General features: G+C 41.9%; 1 protein-coding gene across 2 annotated transcripts; it reads right to left on the minus strand.

Annotated features, from left to right (window-relative positions):
- Nucleotides 1-35: 35 nt before the first annotated feature.
- c23h12orf56 (chromosome 23 C12orf56 homolog) lies at nucleotides 36-13321 on the minus strand. 2 transcript variants are annotated; one of them, XR_010665122.1, is made up of 15 exons: nucleotides 11953-13321; nucleotides 10020-10215; nucleotides 9705-9720; nucleotides 6772-6985; nucleotides 6221-6376; nucleotides 5398-5486; nucleotides 5110-5254; nucleotides 4648-4742; nucleotides 3517-3606; nucleotides 3315-3402; nucleotides 2725-2799; nucleotides 2513-2590; nucleotides 2079-2260; nucleotides 1376-1953; nucleotides 36-1159 (listed from the first exon to the last, which is right to left on the minus strand). XR_010665122.1 is itself a non-coding variant. In XM_029281749.2 (14 exons), the coding sequence occupies exons 1-14, from the start codon at nucleotides 12214-12216 to the stop codon at nucleotides 1803-1805; spliced, it is 1839 nt and encodes a 612-aa protein (XP_029137582.2). In that variant the 5' UTR covers nucleotides 12217-13321; the 3' UTR covers nucleotides 36-1802. The 2 variants fall into 2 exon arrangements, 1 of the variants encoding a protein (XP_029137582.2); XM_029281749.2 differs by having other exon boundaries at nucleotides 36-1953.
- Nucleotides 13322-14239: the final 918 nt, after the last annotated feature.

Genomic DNA, 14239 nt, shown 5'->3' on the forward strand with positions numbered 1-14239 from the left:
GGATTAAGTGTTGGTTTTTTTTTTAATCGATGGACCAGGAACAGCTGATCAGTTTGGAGACTTTGCTTTATTTAGGACCACATCACCTGAGGCACATTTAAATAAACATCAGACACAGAGGTGGTTGATATGAGAGTCAAAACACATGAACAAAAATAATTTAAAGAAGCCAAAACCTAGATTTTCTCATGTTTGAAGAAAAACATTGAGTTCAAACTTAACACATTCAGCATACAATCGTGCACACGGGGTTATTCACAGAACGAGAGTGCATGAGGGAGAAAAACCACAGAAGAAGTGACAGGTTTAAGACTAGATTAGAATGAAACTGCTGAAAATCAAAATGTATGAACTAAATAGAAACAGGATTCACCAAATATATTCAGGACTGAGAATATCAGGCAAACAGCTGTTACCTAGGCGGCTATTTGTACTTTAATACAATCAGTAATCAGAATATTAACCAGAAGACCAGCTGCAGTAATATTCAGAAATATGTTCACTACATATTATTATTTCATCATGAAAACAGACTGAAGATTCGGACTCCTTGTGCAAAAAAACAACTGAGCCTGACAATAGGCCCGACACTGAAACACAACACAGCTTAATATAAAAGTTAAGCCTCGTCAACACAGAGACCAGCTCCATTTTTATCTTCTAAAAGATAACAAGGATTCATTTTCTGATTTATTTTGTTTCCTTGTGGGACACAAATGAATTAATAATGGAAGTTTGGATTTCATTCTGGAGGATCTGAGTCAGACTTTTTTTTTAATTTAAGTCCAAGGCAGAGGTGAGCACTTTCTGAGTTCCCTTCAAGTTCAGTAAACAACTCGTTTATTGGCGGCTGGGATCGGCTCCAGCAACCCACGACCCCAAATGAGATAAGCTGTACAGATAATGGATGGATGACTTTTTTCTCTTGCAAAATTCAGAGGACTTTACAAACACTTTTTTCACTTTTTTGTTAAAAACACATCTCCCTCTTGTTTGTCATATTACACATCGCGCTTCAAATGGCAAAGCTGATTGGTGAGTTTCCAACACTTAATGTTCTAGAAACTATAAGATGGATTGTCCTTGATGTATTTGTGATCTTCTGACCTTCCTTCAGCACCGTCATGAGGTGGATGATTGCATGTTTAGTTGAATTTCCCTGCAGAAGTTGGATGGACCACCATTATGTAATTATTTAAACATGCATGTCCCCCTTAGGATAAACTGTGATAACTTAAGTGATCACATTTAAGACAAAACTCCACAATTAAAACATCCCATCAGCCCCTGCTTTTGTTTGTTTTTAGCGCCAAATATAAAATGTGAGTATCTTAACACACTAAAGTAGATTTGTTACGATTGTAAACATAATTACCTGCTTTTACATCAGCATGTTAGCCCTTGTTGATATGTTAGTGTGCTGATGAAAGCTACTTGCTCAAAGCACCACAGAGCAGCTTGCATGGTTGTCGACTCCTGATGTGCTTTCTCGTCCTTTGCAGCTCCACAAAAAAAATGTCACGGCCCAAGATCATAAAGAAAAAACACTGGCTAGTTTTAATGACACGCAGAGTTCCCTTCTGTCATTCAAAGAATCAAATATATTACATAACCGGGGCCAGTGAACTTCTATGAAACCTGAAGATTTGTGCTTTATTTACTTCGTCCTGCTTTTTTCTGTCTCTGCCATATAAAAGGAAAAATGTCTGTTGCAGAGGACAGTTGTGCTTTTCTAATTAAAATACAGCAGTCATTAAGCTCAAAGCACAGTGTCAGTCACTTCAGTGAAGGCACACACACTGTCACAATCCTTTTTCTGATGTTAGTGCACGCGTGTTTGTGTGCAGTTTTCTGTGCAGAGTCAGGATCTGCTCGACCAGGCGCAGCGTCGGTTGGCTGATCGGGTATTGAAGGGGAAGCTTCTCCTCGGCACATGACAGCTTCACAGAGTACCTGCAGGTCAGAAACAATCAGACCCAATGACCCACTCAGTCTGATCCAACACCTACATTAGCAATGGTTTCAGGTCTGCAGACTTCTCTTTGCACCCAGTCACAAAATGATAAATCCACACAAACCTGAACTCTTCCCTGAAGTGAGATCGGAGGTGCTGTGCCAGCTGGCTGTTGTACTGCAGACAGGCCAGCAGGAGGCGACAGCGCTGGAACAGCAGGACGCACTGAGCAGGACTCAGACAGGACTCTTGCAGGTCTGACAGAACCAGCACCACGTGCTGAGCCTGGTAGCTGAGGAAATCCAACTGCAGGGAGCGGAGGAGACCAGTTCTTAAGTACGGCTTTGTTTAACGATGAATTTATAAGAAACTACATGTAGATCAGATTCTACAAGTTTTTGGACCCCGGATCCAAATCAGATACTTTACATTTTTTAATATATGCAAAGTAATTAACAGATAATAAATGAAGCTGAATAGTTTGGCACCTTTATCTCCATGCTAACGAGTGATGTTCCTAAAGTAAAAAAAAAAAGAAGGAAAATGAGGAAGTTTTACCAGGTGAGGATGAGGCTGTATGACTCTGAGGATCCAACCAATGGACACACAGTTCTCAGCAGGGGAGCATCTGCTTGCCTAAAATGCAGAAAAGTTGCAAAGAGTTGTGAACTCACAGGCTGCATCCAAAATTTCAGACTCAATCCACAGTCCTTTCTGTCCACTAGGGGCCTGAGGCAAACTTTCTGGATCCATGACAATATCATACTCACCTCTTGGCCCAAAAGCAGCATTTCAAAGAGCAGAGAGCATGCAGCATCCAGATAATCAGCGAGTAAGGCCTGAAGCTGACACACAGAGAGGGACTGTTACATTAAAGGCTTTATATGCGATTTTTTTGATCCAGCAGATGTCGCCCTTGAGCACCAGCATGAAAACAAAACAACTCGCGCTGCATTGTTGTGTTAGCATGCTAATGCTAGCGATCTTTATTATGCTGGTATCTTCACACTGCATGTAAATTTACCTGAAATGAGCGTGATCTAGAAACACAGTTAAGCAGTGAGTACAGTATGTTATTCTTCTTTTCTCTAGTCCCTCAATTAAACAACTTTTATACACGAGGGGAGGAGTCAGCCGGCTGTCCTGGCGATGTAAACAAAGTGAAGATAGGACTCTGAAAACTCTGAAAACATCACAGACAGTGGGACTCGGGTGTTACACCCATTGTAGACAGTCATGACTCACAGAGTTATTTTCAGAGGAGATACTTGATTTCTACATTTAAGTGTGAAAAATCACATATAAAGACTTTCAATACAAATTAAAAAATAGATCTACGAGAGTAAAGAGAGCATCTTACCTCACAGTCAGCCAGAGAGCCCTGGTTCTCTGTTTGCAGCTCAGGATCACATATCAAGGCGAGCAGCATCCTGGAGGCCAGGGCACCTCTGCAGGGAGGGGAATAAACACCTCTTTAAAGGTTGTATGTGTGTGTGTGGCAGAAACTTGATTCACACACATTTTAATTGGATTACAGAAACACAAGACAGTTTGGGGTTTACTTTTTGGCTGAGAGCAGGATGTGTCTGGCCGCTTCGACCTCTGTCTCTCTGAACATGACGGCGAGAGTCTGGACGATCAGAGTGCTCAGCCTGAGGAGAAGATCGAAGTCTTTGAGTCCTTATTGAAAAAGTATTGCTCAATACTCTCTGCAGGAACAAATACAGCCACGGGGATCTCATTCACTCGAGTTTTAATGAAACTCTCTATCCCCAAGAATCTGTGCAGATGTTTTCACATTCATTTAAAGGTCCCACATTATGCTTTTTCTGGTGTCTTGTGCATGTTTAGGCACATCTATGTGCAAAAATTCAAAGTCCGCGGAAACGCAGCTTCTCCTACATCCTCCTGTTAGCTGTAGCATTAGCCACATGTAACACTCGGTTCTAGCCCCCCTCGATAAAGATTTGTCAGTGTGAGATCACTGATCTAAGCCCATTGGCTCGTTGTGGCCCAGCAGCTCATGTTGCACGCCCGTTAACTTCTGTAGCACGCCCACAATACGCCGTAGCCTGTGGTAGCACAGTAGTGCTAAGGTGCTAATGTTTTTGCTCCCCGGCCCTCGGAGCCAAAGTGGCTGAGCGACTGACCAATTACGGCAGAGCCGACAGGCCGACCAATCAGATCAGACTTGGCACACGTGGGGACTCTCAACGTGGACACTTCAGAGCCTTAGAGAGAGAGTCAGAAGAGAGCCGGTGCATGGAGCGGCAGAACTTTATCTATTGTGAACATACTTTAGTACATAGATGAAATATATGAACCCCATGAAGGGCAGAATATGACCTCTTTAACATACAAATATAAAAAAAGGTAATTAAAGGTACAAAGCAGCTTAAAGTGTCTGACGGCGACTTCCCTGATTGTATTAAGTTGTAGGATGTGACACAGTTCTTCTCACACACACACACACACACACACACACACACACACACACACACACACACACACACACACACACACACACACACACACACACACACACACACACACACACACACACACACACACACACACACACACACACACACACACACACACACACACACACACACACACACACACACACACACACACACACACACACACACACACACACACACACACACACACACACACACACAGAAGCTTACAATAGCTGATCTGCTGTGTAGCCTCCACTGAGACTCTGGCAGCCGTGCAGAGATTCCTCCAGAGTCTGAACCAGGAAGACACACACCTCACTGGACTGAAACACACACACGCACGACAGAGGACAACTTCACCAACTGAGACCAGAAAAAAAAACTGTAATAAAAACTGTTCTTAAAGAAATTCATTGATTTCAAGAAAGGATTTCAGATTCATTTTCAGGAGCTTGATTAACTGACTCATCATTGCAGCTCTAAGGATTAAGGTGTTTAAAAAGTTTCATTACTTCTATACTTTTAGAAACTTTTGGATACCATGTATTTAAATTTTAACGCCCAGTGTGTAAATTCCTCCACCAAGTGGCTATTAACGTTGAGGCTGACGGGGAATCATGGGAGTGATTCTCCCCCCGACCATATAAAAGGGGAGGAGTGTTATATCAACGCATGGTTTGAACGTCTCACCCTCCAGAAGAGTCTGCGCAGCGCGACGTTGCGGTGAGCAGCCGTCCTCAGCTCCTGCAGCAGGAGGTACAGACTCTCCACACTGATCTCCTCCTGGAGGAGCTCAGCACTCAGCTGACCAAACAGGTGAGCTGTGCGCTCCAAACTGCACGCGCACACACACACACGCACACACACACACACACACACACACACACACACACACACACACACACACACACAGTAGGTCATTAATACAGTTCAGCTTGTGATACAATCCCGTCCTGTGGTGTAACACAGTTCTGTTACCTGATGGAAGGAAGTCGTTTATCGGGAGTGGAGTCAGACAAAACGCTGCACCTCCGTCTGTAGAGCGGGTCTAACGACAGAGTGGACCTCTAGAAACACACACACACACACACACACACACACACACACACACAAGGTCTTGTCATCTTATATGAAACGTGCTGTATTCTTCCTTTAAAGTCTTTCTATGTGATTTTTCACACTTAAATATAATATAAATCAAGTATATCCTCTGAAAATAACTCTGTGAGTCATGACTCTCTACAATGGGTGTAACACCCGAGTCCCACTGTCTGTGATGTTTTCAGAGTTTTCAGAGTCCTATCTTCACTTTGTTTACATCGCCCGGACGGCCGGCTGACTCCTCCCCTCGTGTATAAAAGTTGTTTAATTGAGGGACTAGAGAAAAGAAGAATAACATACTGTACTCACTGCTTAACTGTGTTTCTAGATCACGCTCATTTCAGGTAAATTTACATGCAGTGTGAAGATACCAGCATAATAAAGATCGCTAGCATTAGCATGCTAACACAACAATGCAGCGCAAGTTGTTTTGTTTTCATGCTGGTGCTCAAGGGCGACATCTGCTGGATCAAAAAAATCGCATATAAAGCCTTTAATGTAACAGTCCCTCTCTGTGTGTCAGCTTCAGGCCTTACTCGCTGATTATCTGGATGCTGCATGCTCTCTGCTCTTTGAAATGCTGCTTTTGGGCCAAGAGGTGAGTATGATATTGTCATGGATTTTAAGGAGTTTGTAAAGTTGTGAGAAGGAACAAAAAGCTTTTTGTATCATGCAAGTGTTAGCGACACGTGTGACTCACAATAATGTAGCTGTTCCATGAGCTCTGCAGGTGAAGGTAAAGTCTGGACGTCCGGGACACGGCGTAAAGATGAAGCTCAGCCTGCCTCTCCTCTCTGCTGGACCCACCGTCTCTCCTCAACAGGCGGGACAGGACTGAGCCCATCCTCCTCGGTACCTAAAACATCATCATGGAGGGTTGTCTTCTACTTTAAATAAAAACTAAGGTAGTATATTCCATTAAATGCATGGCACGATGCCTACACTGATATCTATTATGTGGATTTTCATAGAAACAAAAGTGCGTCCTTATTAGAGAAGCTGTTTTTAAAAAATGGAAAAAGATTTCAATAGAGAAGCTCTCATCCTTTTCAGGCTGTTGTTCAGCTTTGTAGATTTTCTTAAAGCTTGAGCTTCATTTAAAAAGGTGTGTTGTTCTGATGCTCCACAGTGGTTTATTTGATCTGCGTTTTCATGTAAACGATGAACAGCCTTTAGTGTCTGATGTGTCGGGTTATTTAGATAAAAGCCCTGATGGCCGCCCATTCATTCATCCACCCGACCGTCTGTTACCTGTGCACTCTCGCCGATGTTCAGTCTTTGATCCGAGGGCGACGGAGATATAGAAGGGGAGCTGGAGAGGGAGTAAAGGGAGGGGGGTTTGGAGGGGGGTCGAGCGGGCGGGTGTGGGACCTTCAGGAGGCCAAGGCTCTCCGGGTTAGGCCAGGAGGCCGAGCGTGTGGGCGGTAACATGTGGACCTCCTCTGTCCCTCCTTCACCTTGAACCCTGATACAAACAGAACAGATACGTTTCCATGACGACAAAATCAATATAGTCATTTTGAAGCTCACATTTAGCCTAACAATGGAAAGTAAAGTATTGTAGGTATTCCTAGTGACAAACTGTAAAACATGAAGAGTAGCTTTTCATGATTTGCAGCTCAGAAGAAATCTTATTTATCTTAAACTGGTGTCTGTAAAAACCCTTATGTCAGCCTCTACCTGAAAAGGTGTCTCTATTCCCTCCCCACTTCCTCCTGATTGGCCAGCTCTCTGGAAGCCTTCCAGATGGCAGAACGCTGCAGGGCTGCCCCACCGTAGAGGCTTAAAGCCGTCTCATGAAAGTCTTGGTTTTCATACCAGGGAACTCCCGATAGATTTGCTGAACAAACCGTTTAGCGCCCTCTGCAGACTAATCCTGGGATTACCCTAACATACCTCATAAGATAAAACTTTGCCCACATTTAGTATATGCATCCAGCATTGTTACACTACATACGTGTTTAAAATGGGGATCAGGATAATAGGTCAACTTTAAAACTCGGTTAGGGAACACTGGCCCATCTCATAAACATATGTGTCCCGTATGTACTCCACCTGACACACGTCCATCTCTCTCCTGAACCTATCAGTCATCAACCTGGAAGTTTCTTCCGTTCCCCTTGATCCCCTTTATCCCATCCCCTCCTCCCTTAACCCCCCCCCCAACCATCTTCTCGATCTGGCAATCCTCACTTCTCAAACCCTGCCTTTTTGTTCTTGCAATAAAATATTCTGAATAAAAACCTCTAATGGAATGCTCTATTGTAAAACATGTTGACATGCAAATGCAAGACAAAAAGAGAAAGACACATTTTACTTCTTTTTTTCCATCCAAGCCAGCTTGCAAAACATTGGGAGCCGTAAACTCGAACTTTAATCTAAACAGTTATCAATAACTGGAGACTCTCATCACCTAAATCAAAGATTTCAGGATAAGGGTGTTTTACACATTACAGATTAAAAAGCCCTTTGAGGTATATTTGTGAAACTGAGCGATATTTAAATAGCATGGACCAGATTTCTCTGTTAAAAGTACAGAAGGTTGAACCCACAGTATGATTCTACAGAACTGAAATGACCACACTGTTCAACCCGAACACATCCAACTCTGCAATCACTCGACCGTCTTTGTCCAATGAGCAGAGACTTCCCGTGTTGCAGACAGATAAAGGTGCACACTGCTTTCATGTCTCCAAAGATGGATCCTAAACTTCCCTCATTGTGCGACAGCGTGCGTGTGTTTAATGACCTCCCCCGGGGCGAGCTAAACTCCAGCGTGAGACGGTGTTTACATCACACACACACACACACACACACACACACACACACATCATGTTTTATAGCCGTGTGGCATTTGTTGTCGCCGGGCAACAATTCAGCGTTCAGCGACAGTAAATCTGTTCACGCTTCCTCTCGTCTCTTCACAGTCAACAGAGTGCTTCCTGCCTGACGCACGGGGGACGCTCTCGAAGACGCAACACGGAGGAATCAAGAGGACGAGAACAATCCCAAGAGACCGTGGGAAAATCAAAAACAGGATGCAAGGGACAGAATTTCACTAAATATTTACCGCCTATTTGTGCAATAAAAATCATAAATTTAATGGTGAAGCTTTTTTAAATAAATTCATCTGGATGTTTATTTTTTAAATTTGGAATAAACTCTTTGTAGTTTCTTTGGGAAAATGATGCATTCGTTGGAGCTCTTTTCTAATTTTAAATCCTTATCTGGAACAAATAAATCTTTCTCGCCCTCAAACACAAAGTTTTCTGGTTGTTGATGTTTGTATTTCTTTAAGTCGACACCCTGAGAAAGAGCAGCAGGTAAACTGAGGCAGATATGTCGCTCTCAACTCTGAATAAGTCATGAGCCACCGGAGACGCCGCAGACAATCTGTACAGATCCCCGCAGAGAGAGGCTGCTTTCACTTGTTGCATTATCTGGTGGAAGACGATATTTAACTTTGTGTCTCGTGTTGTGAGGGCTGTTGTCTTAAAGTACACACACACATAAACGCAGGTATGTACACTCGTATAGTTTAACCCTCGGTCGGTCCTTCAGACAAAAAAAACAGCTGTAAAGGTTTTTATAGCTCAAAGAGTTTGTCTGTCTCCAGGACTCCCAGACTGAAGCTCTGTGGCTCACACTGGACAAGCAGGTAAAGGAAAAATGAAAAAAAAAAAGCCTCAACACAAAAGACTAACAAGGTTGAGTAATTTTCTTTAAATTGGAATAAAAGTGGCAATTCATTTTTTTTAAAGCAACAATTTAACGCAAAATTCTGTAAAATGTAAAGGGCAAAAAAAAAAAACAGAACTTGGGGACAAATCGAACAGAATCTAGAATAAAAATGACAACAGAGTTTCTTTCATGTACCCCTCTTCAATCTAATTAAATCACATTATTAAAGCCTGCAGGAGCATTCACTTGAGATGGTTAAAAAATAAGAGCCACCACAGCCAGTCTCAGCTTACAAACATGAGGATCGCCTAACAAACCAAAGACTTGTCAGTGTGTGTCTTAAAGTGTGTGTGTGTTTGTGTGTGTGTGTGTGTGTGTGTGTGTGTGTGTGTGTGTGTGTGTGTGTGTGTGTGTGTGTGTGTGTGTGTGTGTGTGTGTGTGTGTGTGTGTGTGTGTGTGTGTGTGTGTGTGTGTGTGTGTGTGTGTGTGTGTGTAATAGTCACCTGTGTGCAGGATATCCTGTGGGAGGGATCAGAGACACAATGGTTAAAGTTACAGGTAAAGGTATCAAGAGACAACAAAAACATGAGCTTTAACGAGTTGTTACATAGACTCAGTGAAGAGTTTAAATTTGATCTGCTGTTATTTCTTATTTCTAACACTTCAGCCCTTCAGATAAAAGTCAAATGTTCTCATCTTTATTTTTCTTTGTTATTTCTACGCTGTCTTGTCAAGTAATTTAAGGGGTTAACTTTTTTATTTTTTTATTATAAACCTGCTTTTATCTTTTTCTGAGGCAGTTGAGCTCTCGTCTTTACCTTCCGAAGTGCGTATTATTGTCGGAGAATGGCTGTTTCTGCGAGAGGGCGGAGCTGCAGGAGGAAGCCCCTCCCTCTTGTCTCTCCTCAGCCAATCGCGGCCCTTCGCGGCCGGCTTCTCTGTGAGGTAGGTGATACGAATGTGCTGACAGAGCTCTCTATCTTTCCCACTGAGGAAATCTGGAAGGTCATTCACCTGCAGGAAGAAAAACAAACATCTGTGCTCAACATGTTTAGTCTGGTCACAGGGAGCGGCTGTGGCCCAGCGGTAGAGTCAGTCATCACTGGATGGTCGGGGGTTTGAAACCCAGCTCCTGAAGTCACAAAAATTAAAATTAAGAAATCATAATCACAGGATATCGAGTGAAACTAAACCTCGAGTTCGGGAGTCAGAGGTGTGAATCCTCCATACTCGGTTGCCACCAGAAGGGTTTTGAGGAGGTGTTTTTAATCCCAGATTAGTCCACTTCTTTTCATGGAGCGTTTCCAACCAGACCAGAGGAAAAAAACCAAACACTAATTGGTTGTCTTAATATAAAAACTTAACAACCGCTGAGGCCACAGGGAGGACAGGCCAGAGCAGCCAACGCAGGCAATAATCTGACGCTTTAATTTAAACAGGATTAAGTCAGTGTGGAAGAAGCTAAACCTTTAACCTTTTACCGACATGACATAACAAGATAAATGTTACAGGCTCATTCTGCCCCACACACACACACACACACACACACACACACACACACACACACAGCTGCTAGCTTTCAGATGCTGCCTGTTATGTAGCTTAGACTGAATCTTGAATGTTGTTGTTTGGGCGTTGACAGAGAGCAGTATGAAACAGAAAACCCGTACATGCTTTCAGATATTAAGATTTTATGTAGCTGTAGATATTTAATAGATAAAATACAACAAGTCTCTGAGCTGTAACAATTTAAAAAACACAACAGTTGAATTTATCATCCTAAAGTAGATGATTTTAAGGAGATAAGTCTGATTTAAATACATTTTCTGCAGGTTTTTATAGTTTATGTTGTCGGCAAACAGGTCAAATCTAAAAGATGTAACCCTCCTGCCTGAAGGGCCGCTGTTACTATTTTCACTCCTCTACAAATATTAAATCTAATCTTTGACAAAATCAAAATCAAACATAGGAGGGATTCTTTTTGAAGCCGTAACAAATCGACTTTCTTGGAGAAAATCGACTAAAAAGCTAGAAATATACACAGTTAGAATAAAGCAGAGGATGCACCTGTATCTCAAAGTGAATCCAACATGTCACTGGTTTGTTGTTAATTTATATTTTAAATATGTTAAAGTTTAATATGTTAGTATTGAGCGGCTTCATTTGATGTCAAACAAAGGTGACGAATTGGTGACCAGTTTCTCAAGTTGGCTGTTACTGCTGAGCCCTGAGAATACAAAATATCAGAAGAGAAAATATATAAAAAGATCTCCAACACCTACAAATATTCAGTTCACATCAAAGTAGAAATAGAAAAACGTTTTTCTGCTGATATAAAGTGGAGAAACTTGAAGACTGGTCATGTTTTTTGATGTTTTGCTTTTAAAAGTTTTGAGAGCACAGCCTAAAAATAAGTCGAATAGTTGCTACTAATTATTCGATTAACCGTCACCATGATCAACTTCAAATTAATCGATTCCTCATATGGGGGGGGGGGGGGTAGGCTATGGTTTTCAATTTTTTAATTCTAGTGAGACAGATAGAGCTGGTGCTTTGGAAACAGAAGATATGTTGATGAAAGCTCGAGATCAAATAATTTTTCAGAAAAGTATAATCAGCTGATTTTCGAATCTCAGCTGTCAGTCGATTAATCGGTAATTTTGTAGTCGATTGTTCAAGCAGCTTTTACAGCCTGAACAGTTTGAATGTGAAATTTAATTTAATATGAAACTTCTTCAACCTTCAACTCACCAGCTCGATGTCCCGCACGCGCCTGAAACTGAAGGCTATCGTGAGCGCACGCGGGGGGTACTCGGTGAGGTACACGCGCTCATCACTCAGCACCACGTGCATGTACACCTTGTTGATGGTCTCTGAAATCACCACGCAGGGTTCATAGGTCCGGATCCGCTCGTACACCGCCCGCTCCGTGTTCCGCTTCAGGAAGGAGTCCAGCTTGATGTTCCGGCGGCAGAGTAAAGTACCGGAGCCGGTACCGGAGCCGGTCCGAGCCATGACGGAACCGGCGGAGCAGGAAGTAGAAACTTTTTGGAAGTTTAACCTGCACAAAACTACACTGCAGGTGATGGTGTCAGCCCGGTCCTCTGGCTGAGCACTGAGCAGGTAAACTACCGCTGTCTCCAGCCATCTCCGCACTCTCTTCTCTGATTGGTCAGCACACTAAACAGGGGACGCTGCTGATTGGCTGGGAGATAAACAGTTATTTTATAATTTAGACAAAGCTCTAATCACAGATTTAATGATAAAACGAGGTCATTGCGCTTTCATTTGAATCTGTCTTTCATTCTATTTTATTATTTTTTTTTTTTAGTAGTTTATAATTCAATTAATCAAATAAGGAAGTGAAAATATTGAGGCTTGTTTTTAACGTTTGTTTTTGTTTATAAATTATTTTATAATTTTCTTTTTTTTCTTTTTTTTGATATTAATTTTTTATTATTTTAAATTATTTTAATTTATTTATTTTGTTTATTGTTATTTACAGGCTACAGTACAAATTTTGATTTCAGAGAAAATTGTGATGGTTTATTTCAGAATGTTTACATTTCCAATTTTCCTCTGACTTCACAGTGAATGGAAATGATTATTTGCAACATGAATGTAATTAAACTTTTATAAGCTATAACCAATCAATCAATCAATCAATCAATCAATCAATCAATCAATCAATCAATCAATCAATCAATCAATCAATCAATCAATCAGAGAGACAAACAAACGGAAATTGGTCAATTTATTACTCAGCACATTTAAAAAATAAGTATGTCTTGTTTTACTGATTTGTAGTCTGATTGGTCTGATTAGTGTTGTTGCAGTTTGAAGCATTCACCACTAGATGGCGGTATCTTCTAGATACATGAAAACAGGTATTTTAATGAACTTTATTTTAGGAAAGTATTTTAATTTATTACTTCTTTATATTAATTTGATTTCGGGGGGTTTTATTATCACAGATTCATTAAATCAACGCCTTGTTTTGTTACAACAAGTCGATTTAATCCTGGAAAAATGTTAAAAATGTGATTCTTCAGCCTCCTTCTCGGCCTCATCTCCCTCTTGGTGACCCTGCCCAACAAACACACACACACACACATTACACACACACACACACACACACACAAACATTACAAACATTACACACACACACACACACACACACACACACACACACACACACACACACACACACACACACACACACACACACACACACACACACACAAATAGAGGCGGTGGCTGCAGCTTTGAAGGGGAGCTTTGTAAATGGGCGAGGAGCTGAAAGCCAAATTGTTTTGGAGACCAAAACACACACATACACACACACTGACACACACACACACACAAACACTAACACACACAGTGATGAAGGCAATGCTGTTTTGTAGAGCAGCACACTCAGTCTTTTATCAAGCTCAGTTAGAGGACTGAGACTATAAACACATAAACCAGACTCCTAATCGGGGTAAGAAGCTCACACACACACACACACACACACACACACAGACACACACACACACACACACACAGAAGGTCAGCTGTTTGAAATGCAGCTAAATAAGCTTCCTGTTTGGGGTCATAAATATGTTTACACACAGGACAAACTGCCTGAAAAGAAATAACAAGACGAGAAATATGATAAATGATGAAAGAATTATACAAAAATTAGAGGCCTGACAGAAATAGATTTTGGCAGTAACATCAGCCTCATCATGAGGATCATCACATTAAAGTGAAAATCAGTTATATCACTCCCTGTGGTGCTGGTCAGCTGGATCTCACTGTACTCCTTCATCATCCTCATCCTCATCCTCGAGTGTCACTGTGGGCAGCTGCAAACAAAAAGTGGTGGGTCGACCGGTCACACTGTCGTCTTTGTTCTGCAGAAGAAGAAACAAACAGTCACATTTTCACCAGAGAGAGACAGCGCGCGCGCACACACACACACACACACACACACACACACACACACACACACACACACACACACACACACACACACACACACACACACACACAC

This window comes from Labrus bergylta, chromosome 23 (assembly GCF_963930695.1).
Source record: "Labrus bergylta chromosome 23, fLabBer1.1, whole genome shotgun sequence".
Classification (NCBI taxonomy): Eukaryota; Metazoa; Chordata; class Actinopteri; order Labriformes; family Labridae; genus Labrus; species Labrus bergylta.

Coding starts and splice junctions, on each gene's coding strand:
- c23h12orf56 (XM_029281749.2), bottom strand. CDS start 12,216: ATGGCTCGGACCGGCTCCGGTACCGGCTCCGGTACTTTACTCTGCCGC. Junction 4,743..5,109: donor TGCGCAGACTCTTCTGGAGG/GTGAGACGTTCA, acceptor TGTGTGTTTCAG/TCCAGTGAGGTGTGTGTCTT. Junction 1,954..2,078: donor CACTTCAGGGAAGAGTTCAG/GTTTGTGTGGAT, acceptor TCTGACCTGCAG/GTACTCTGTGAAGCTGTCAT.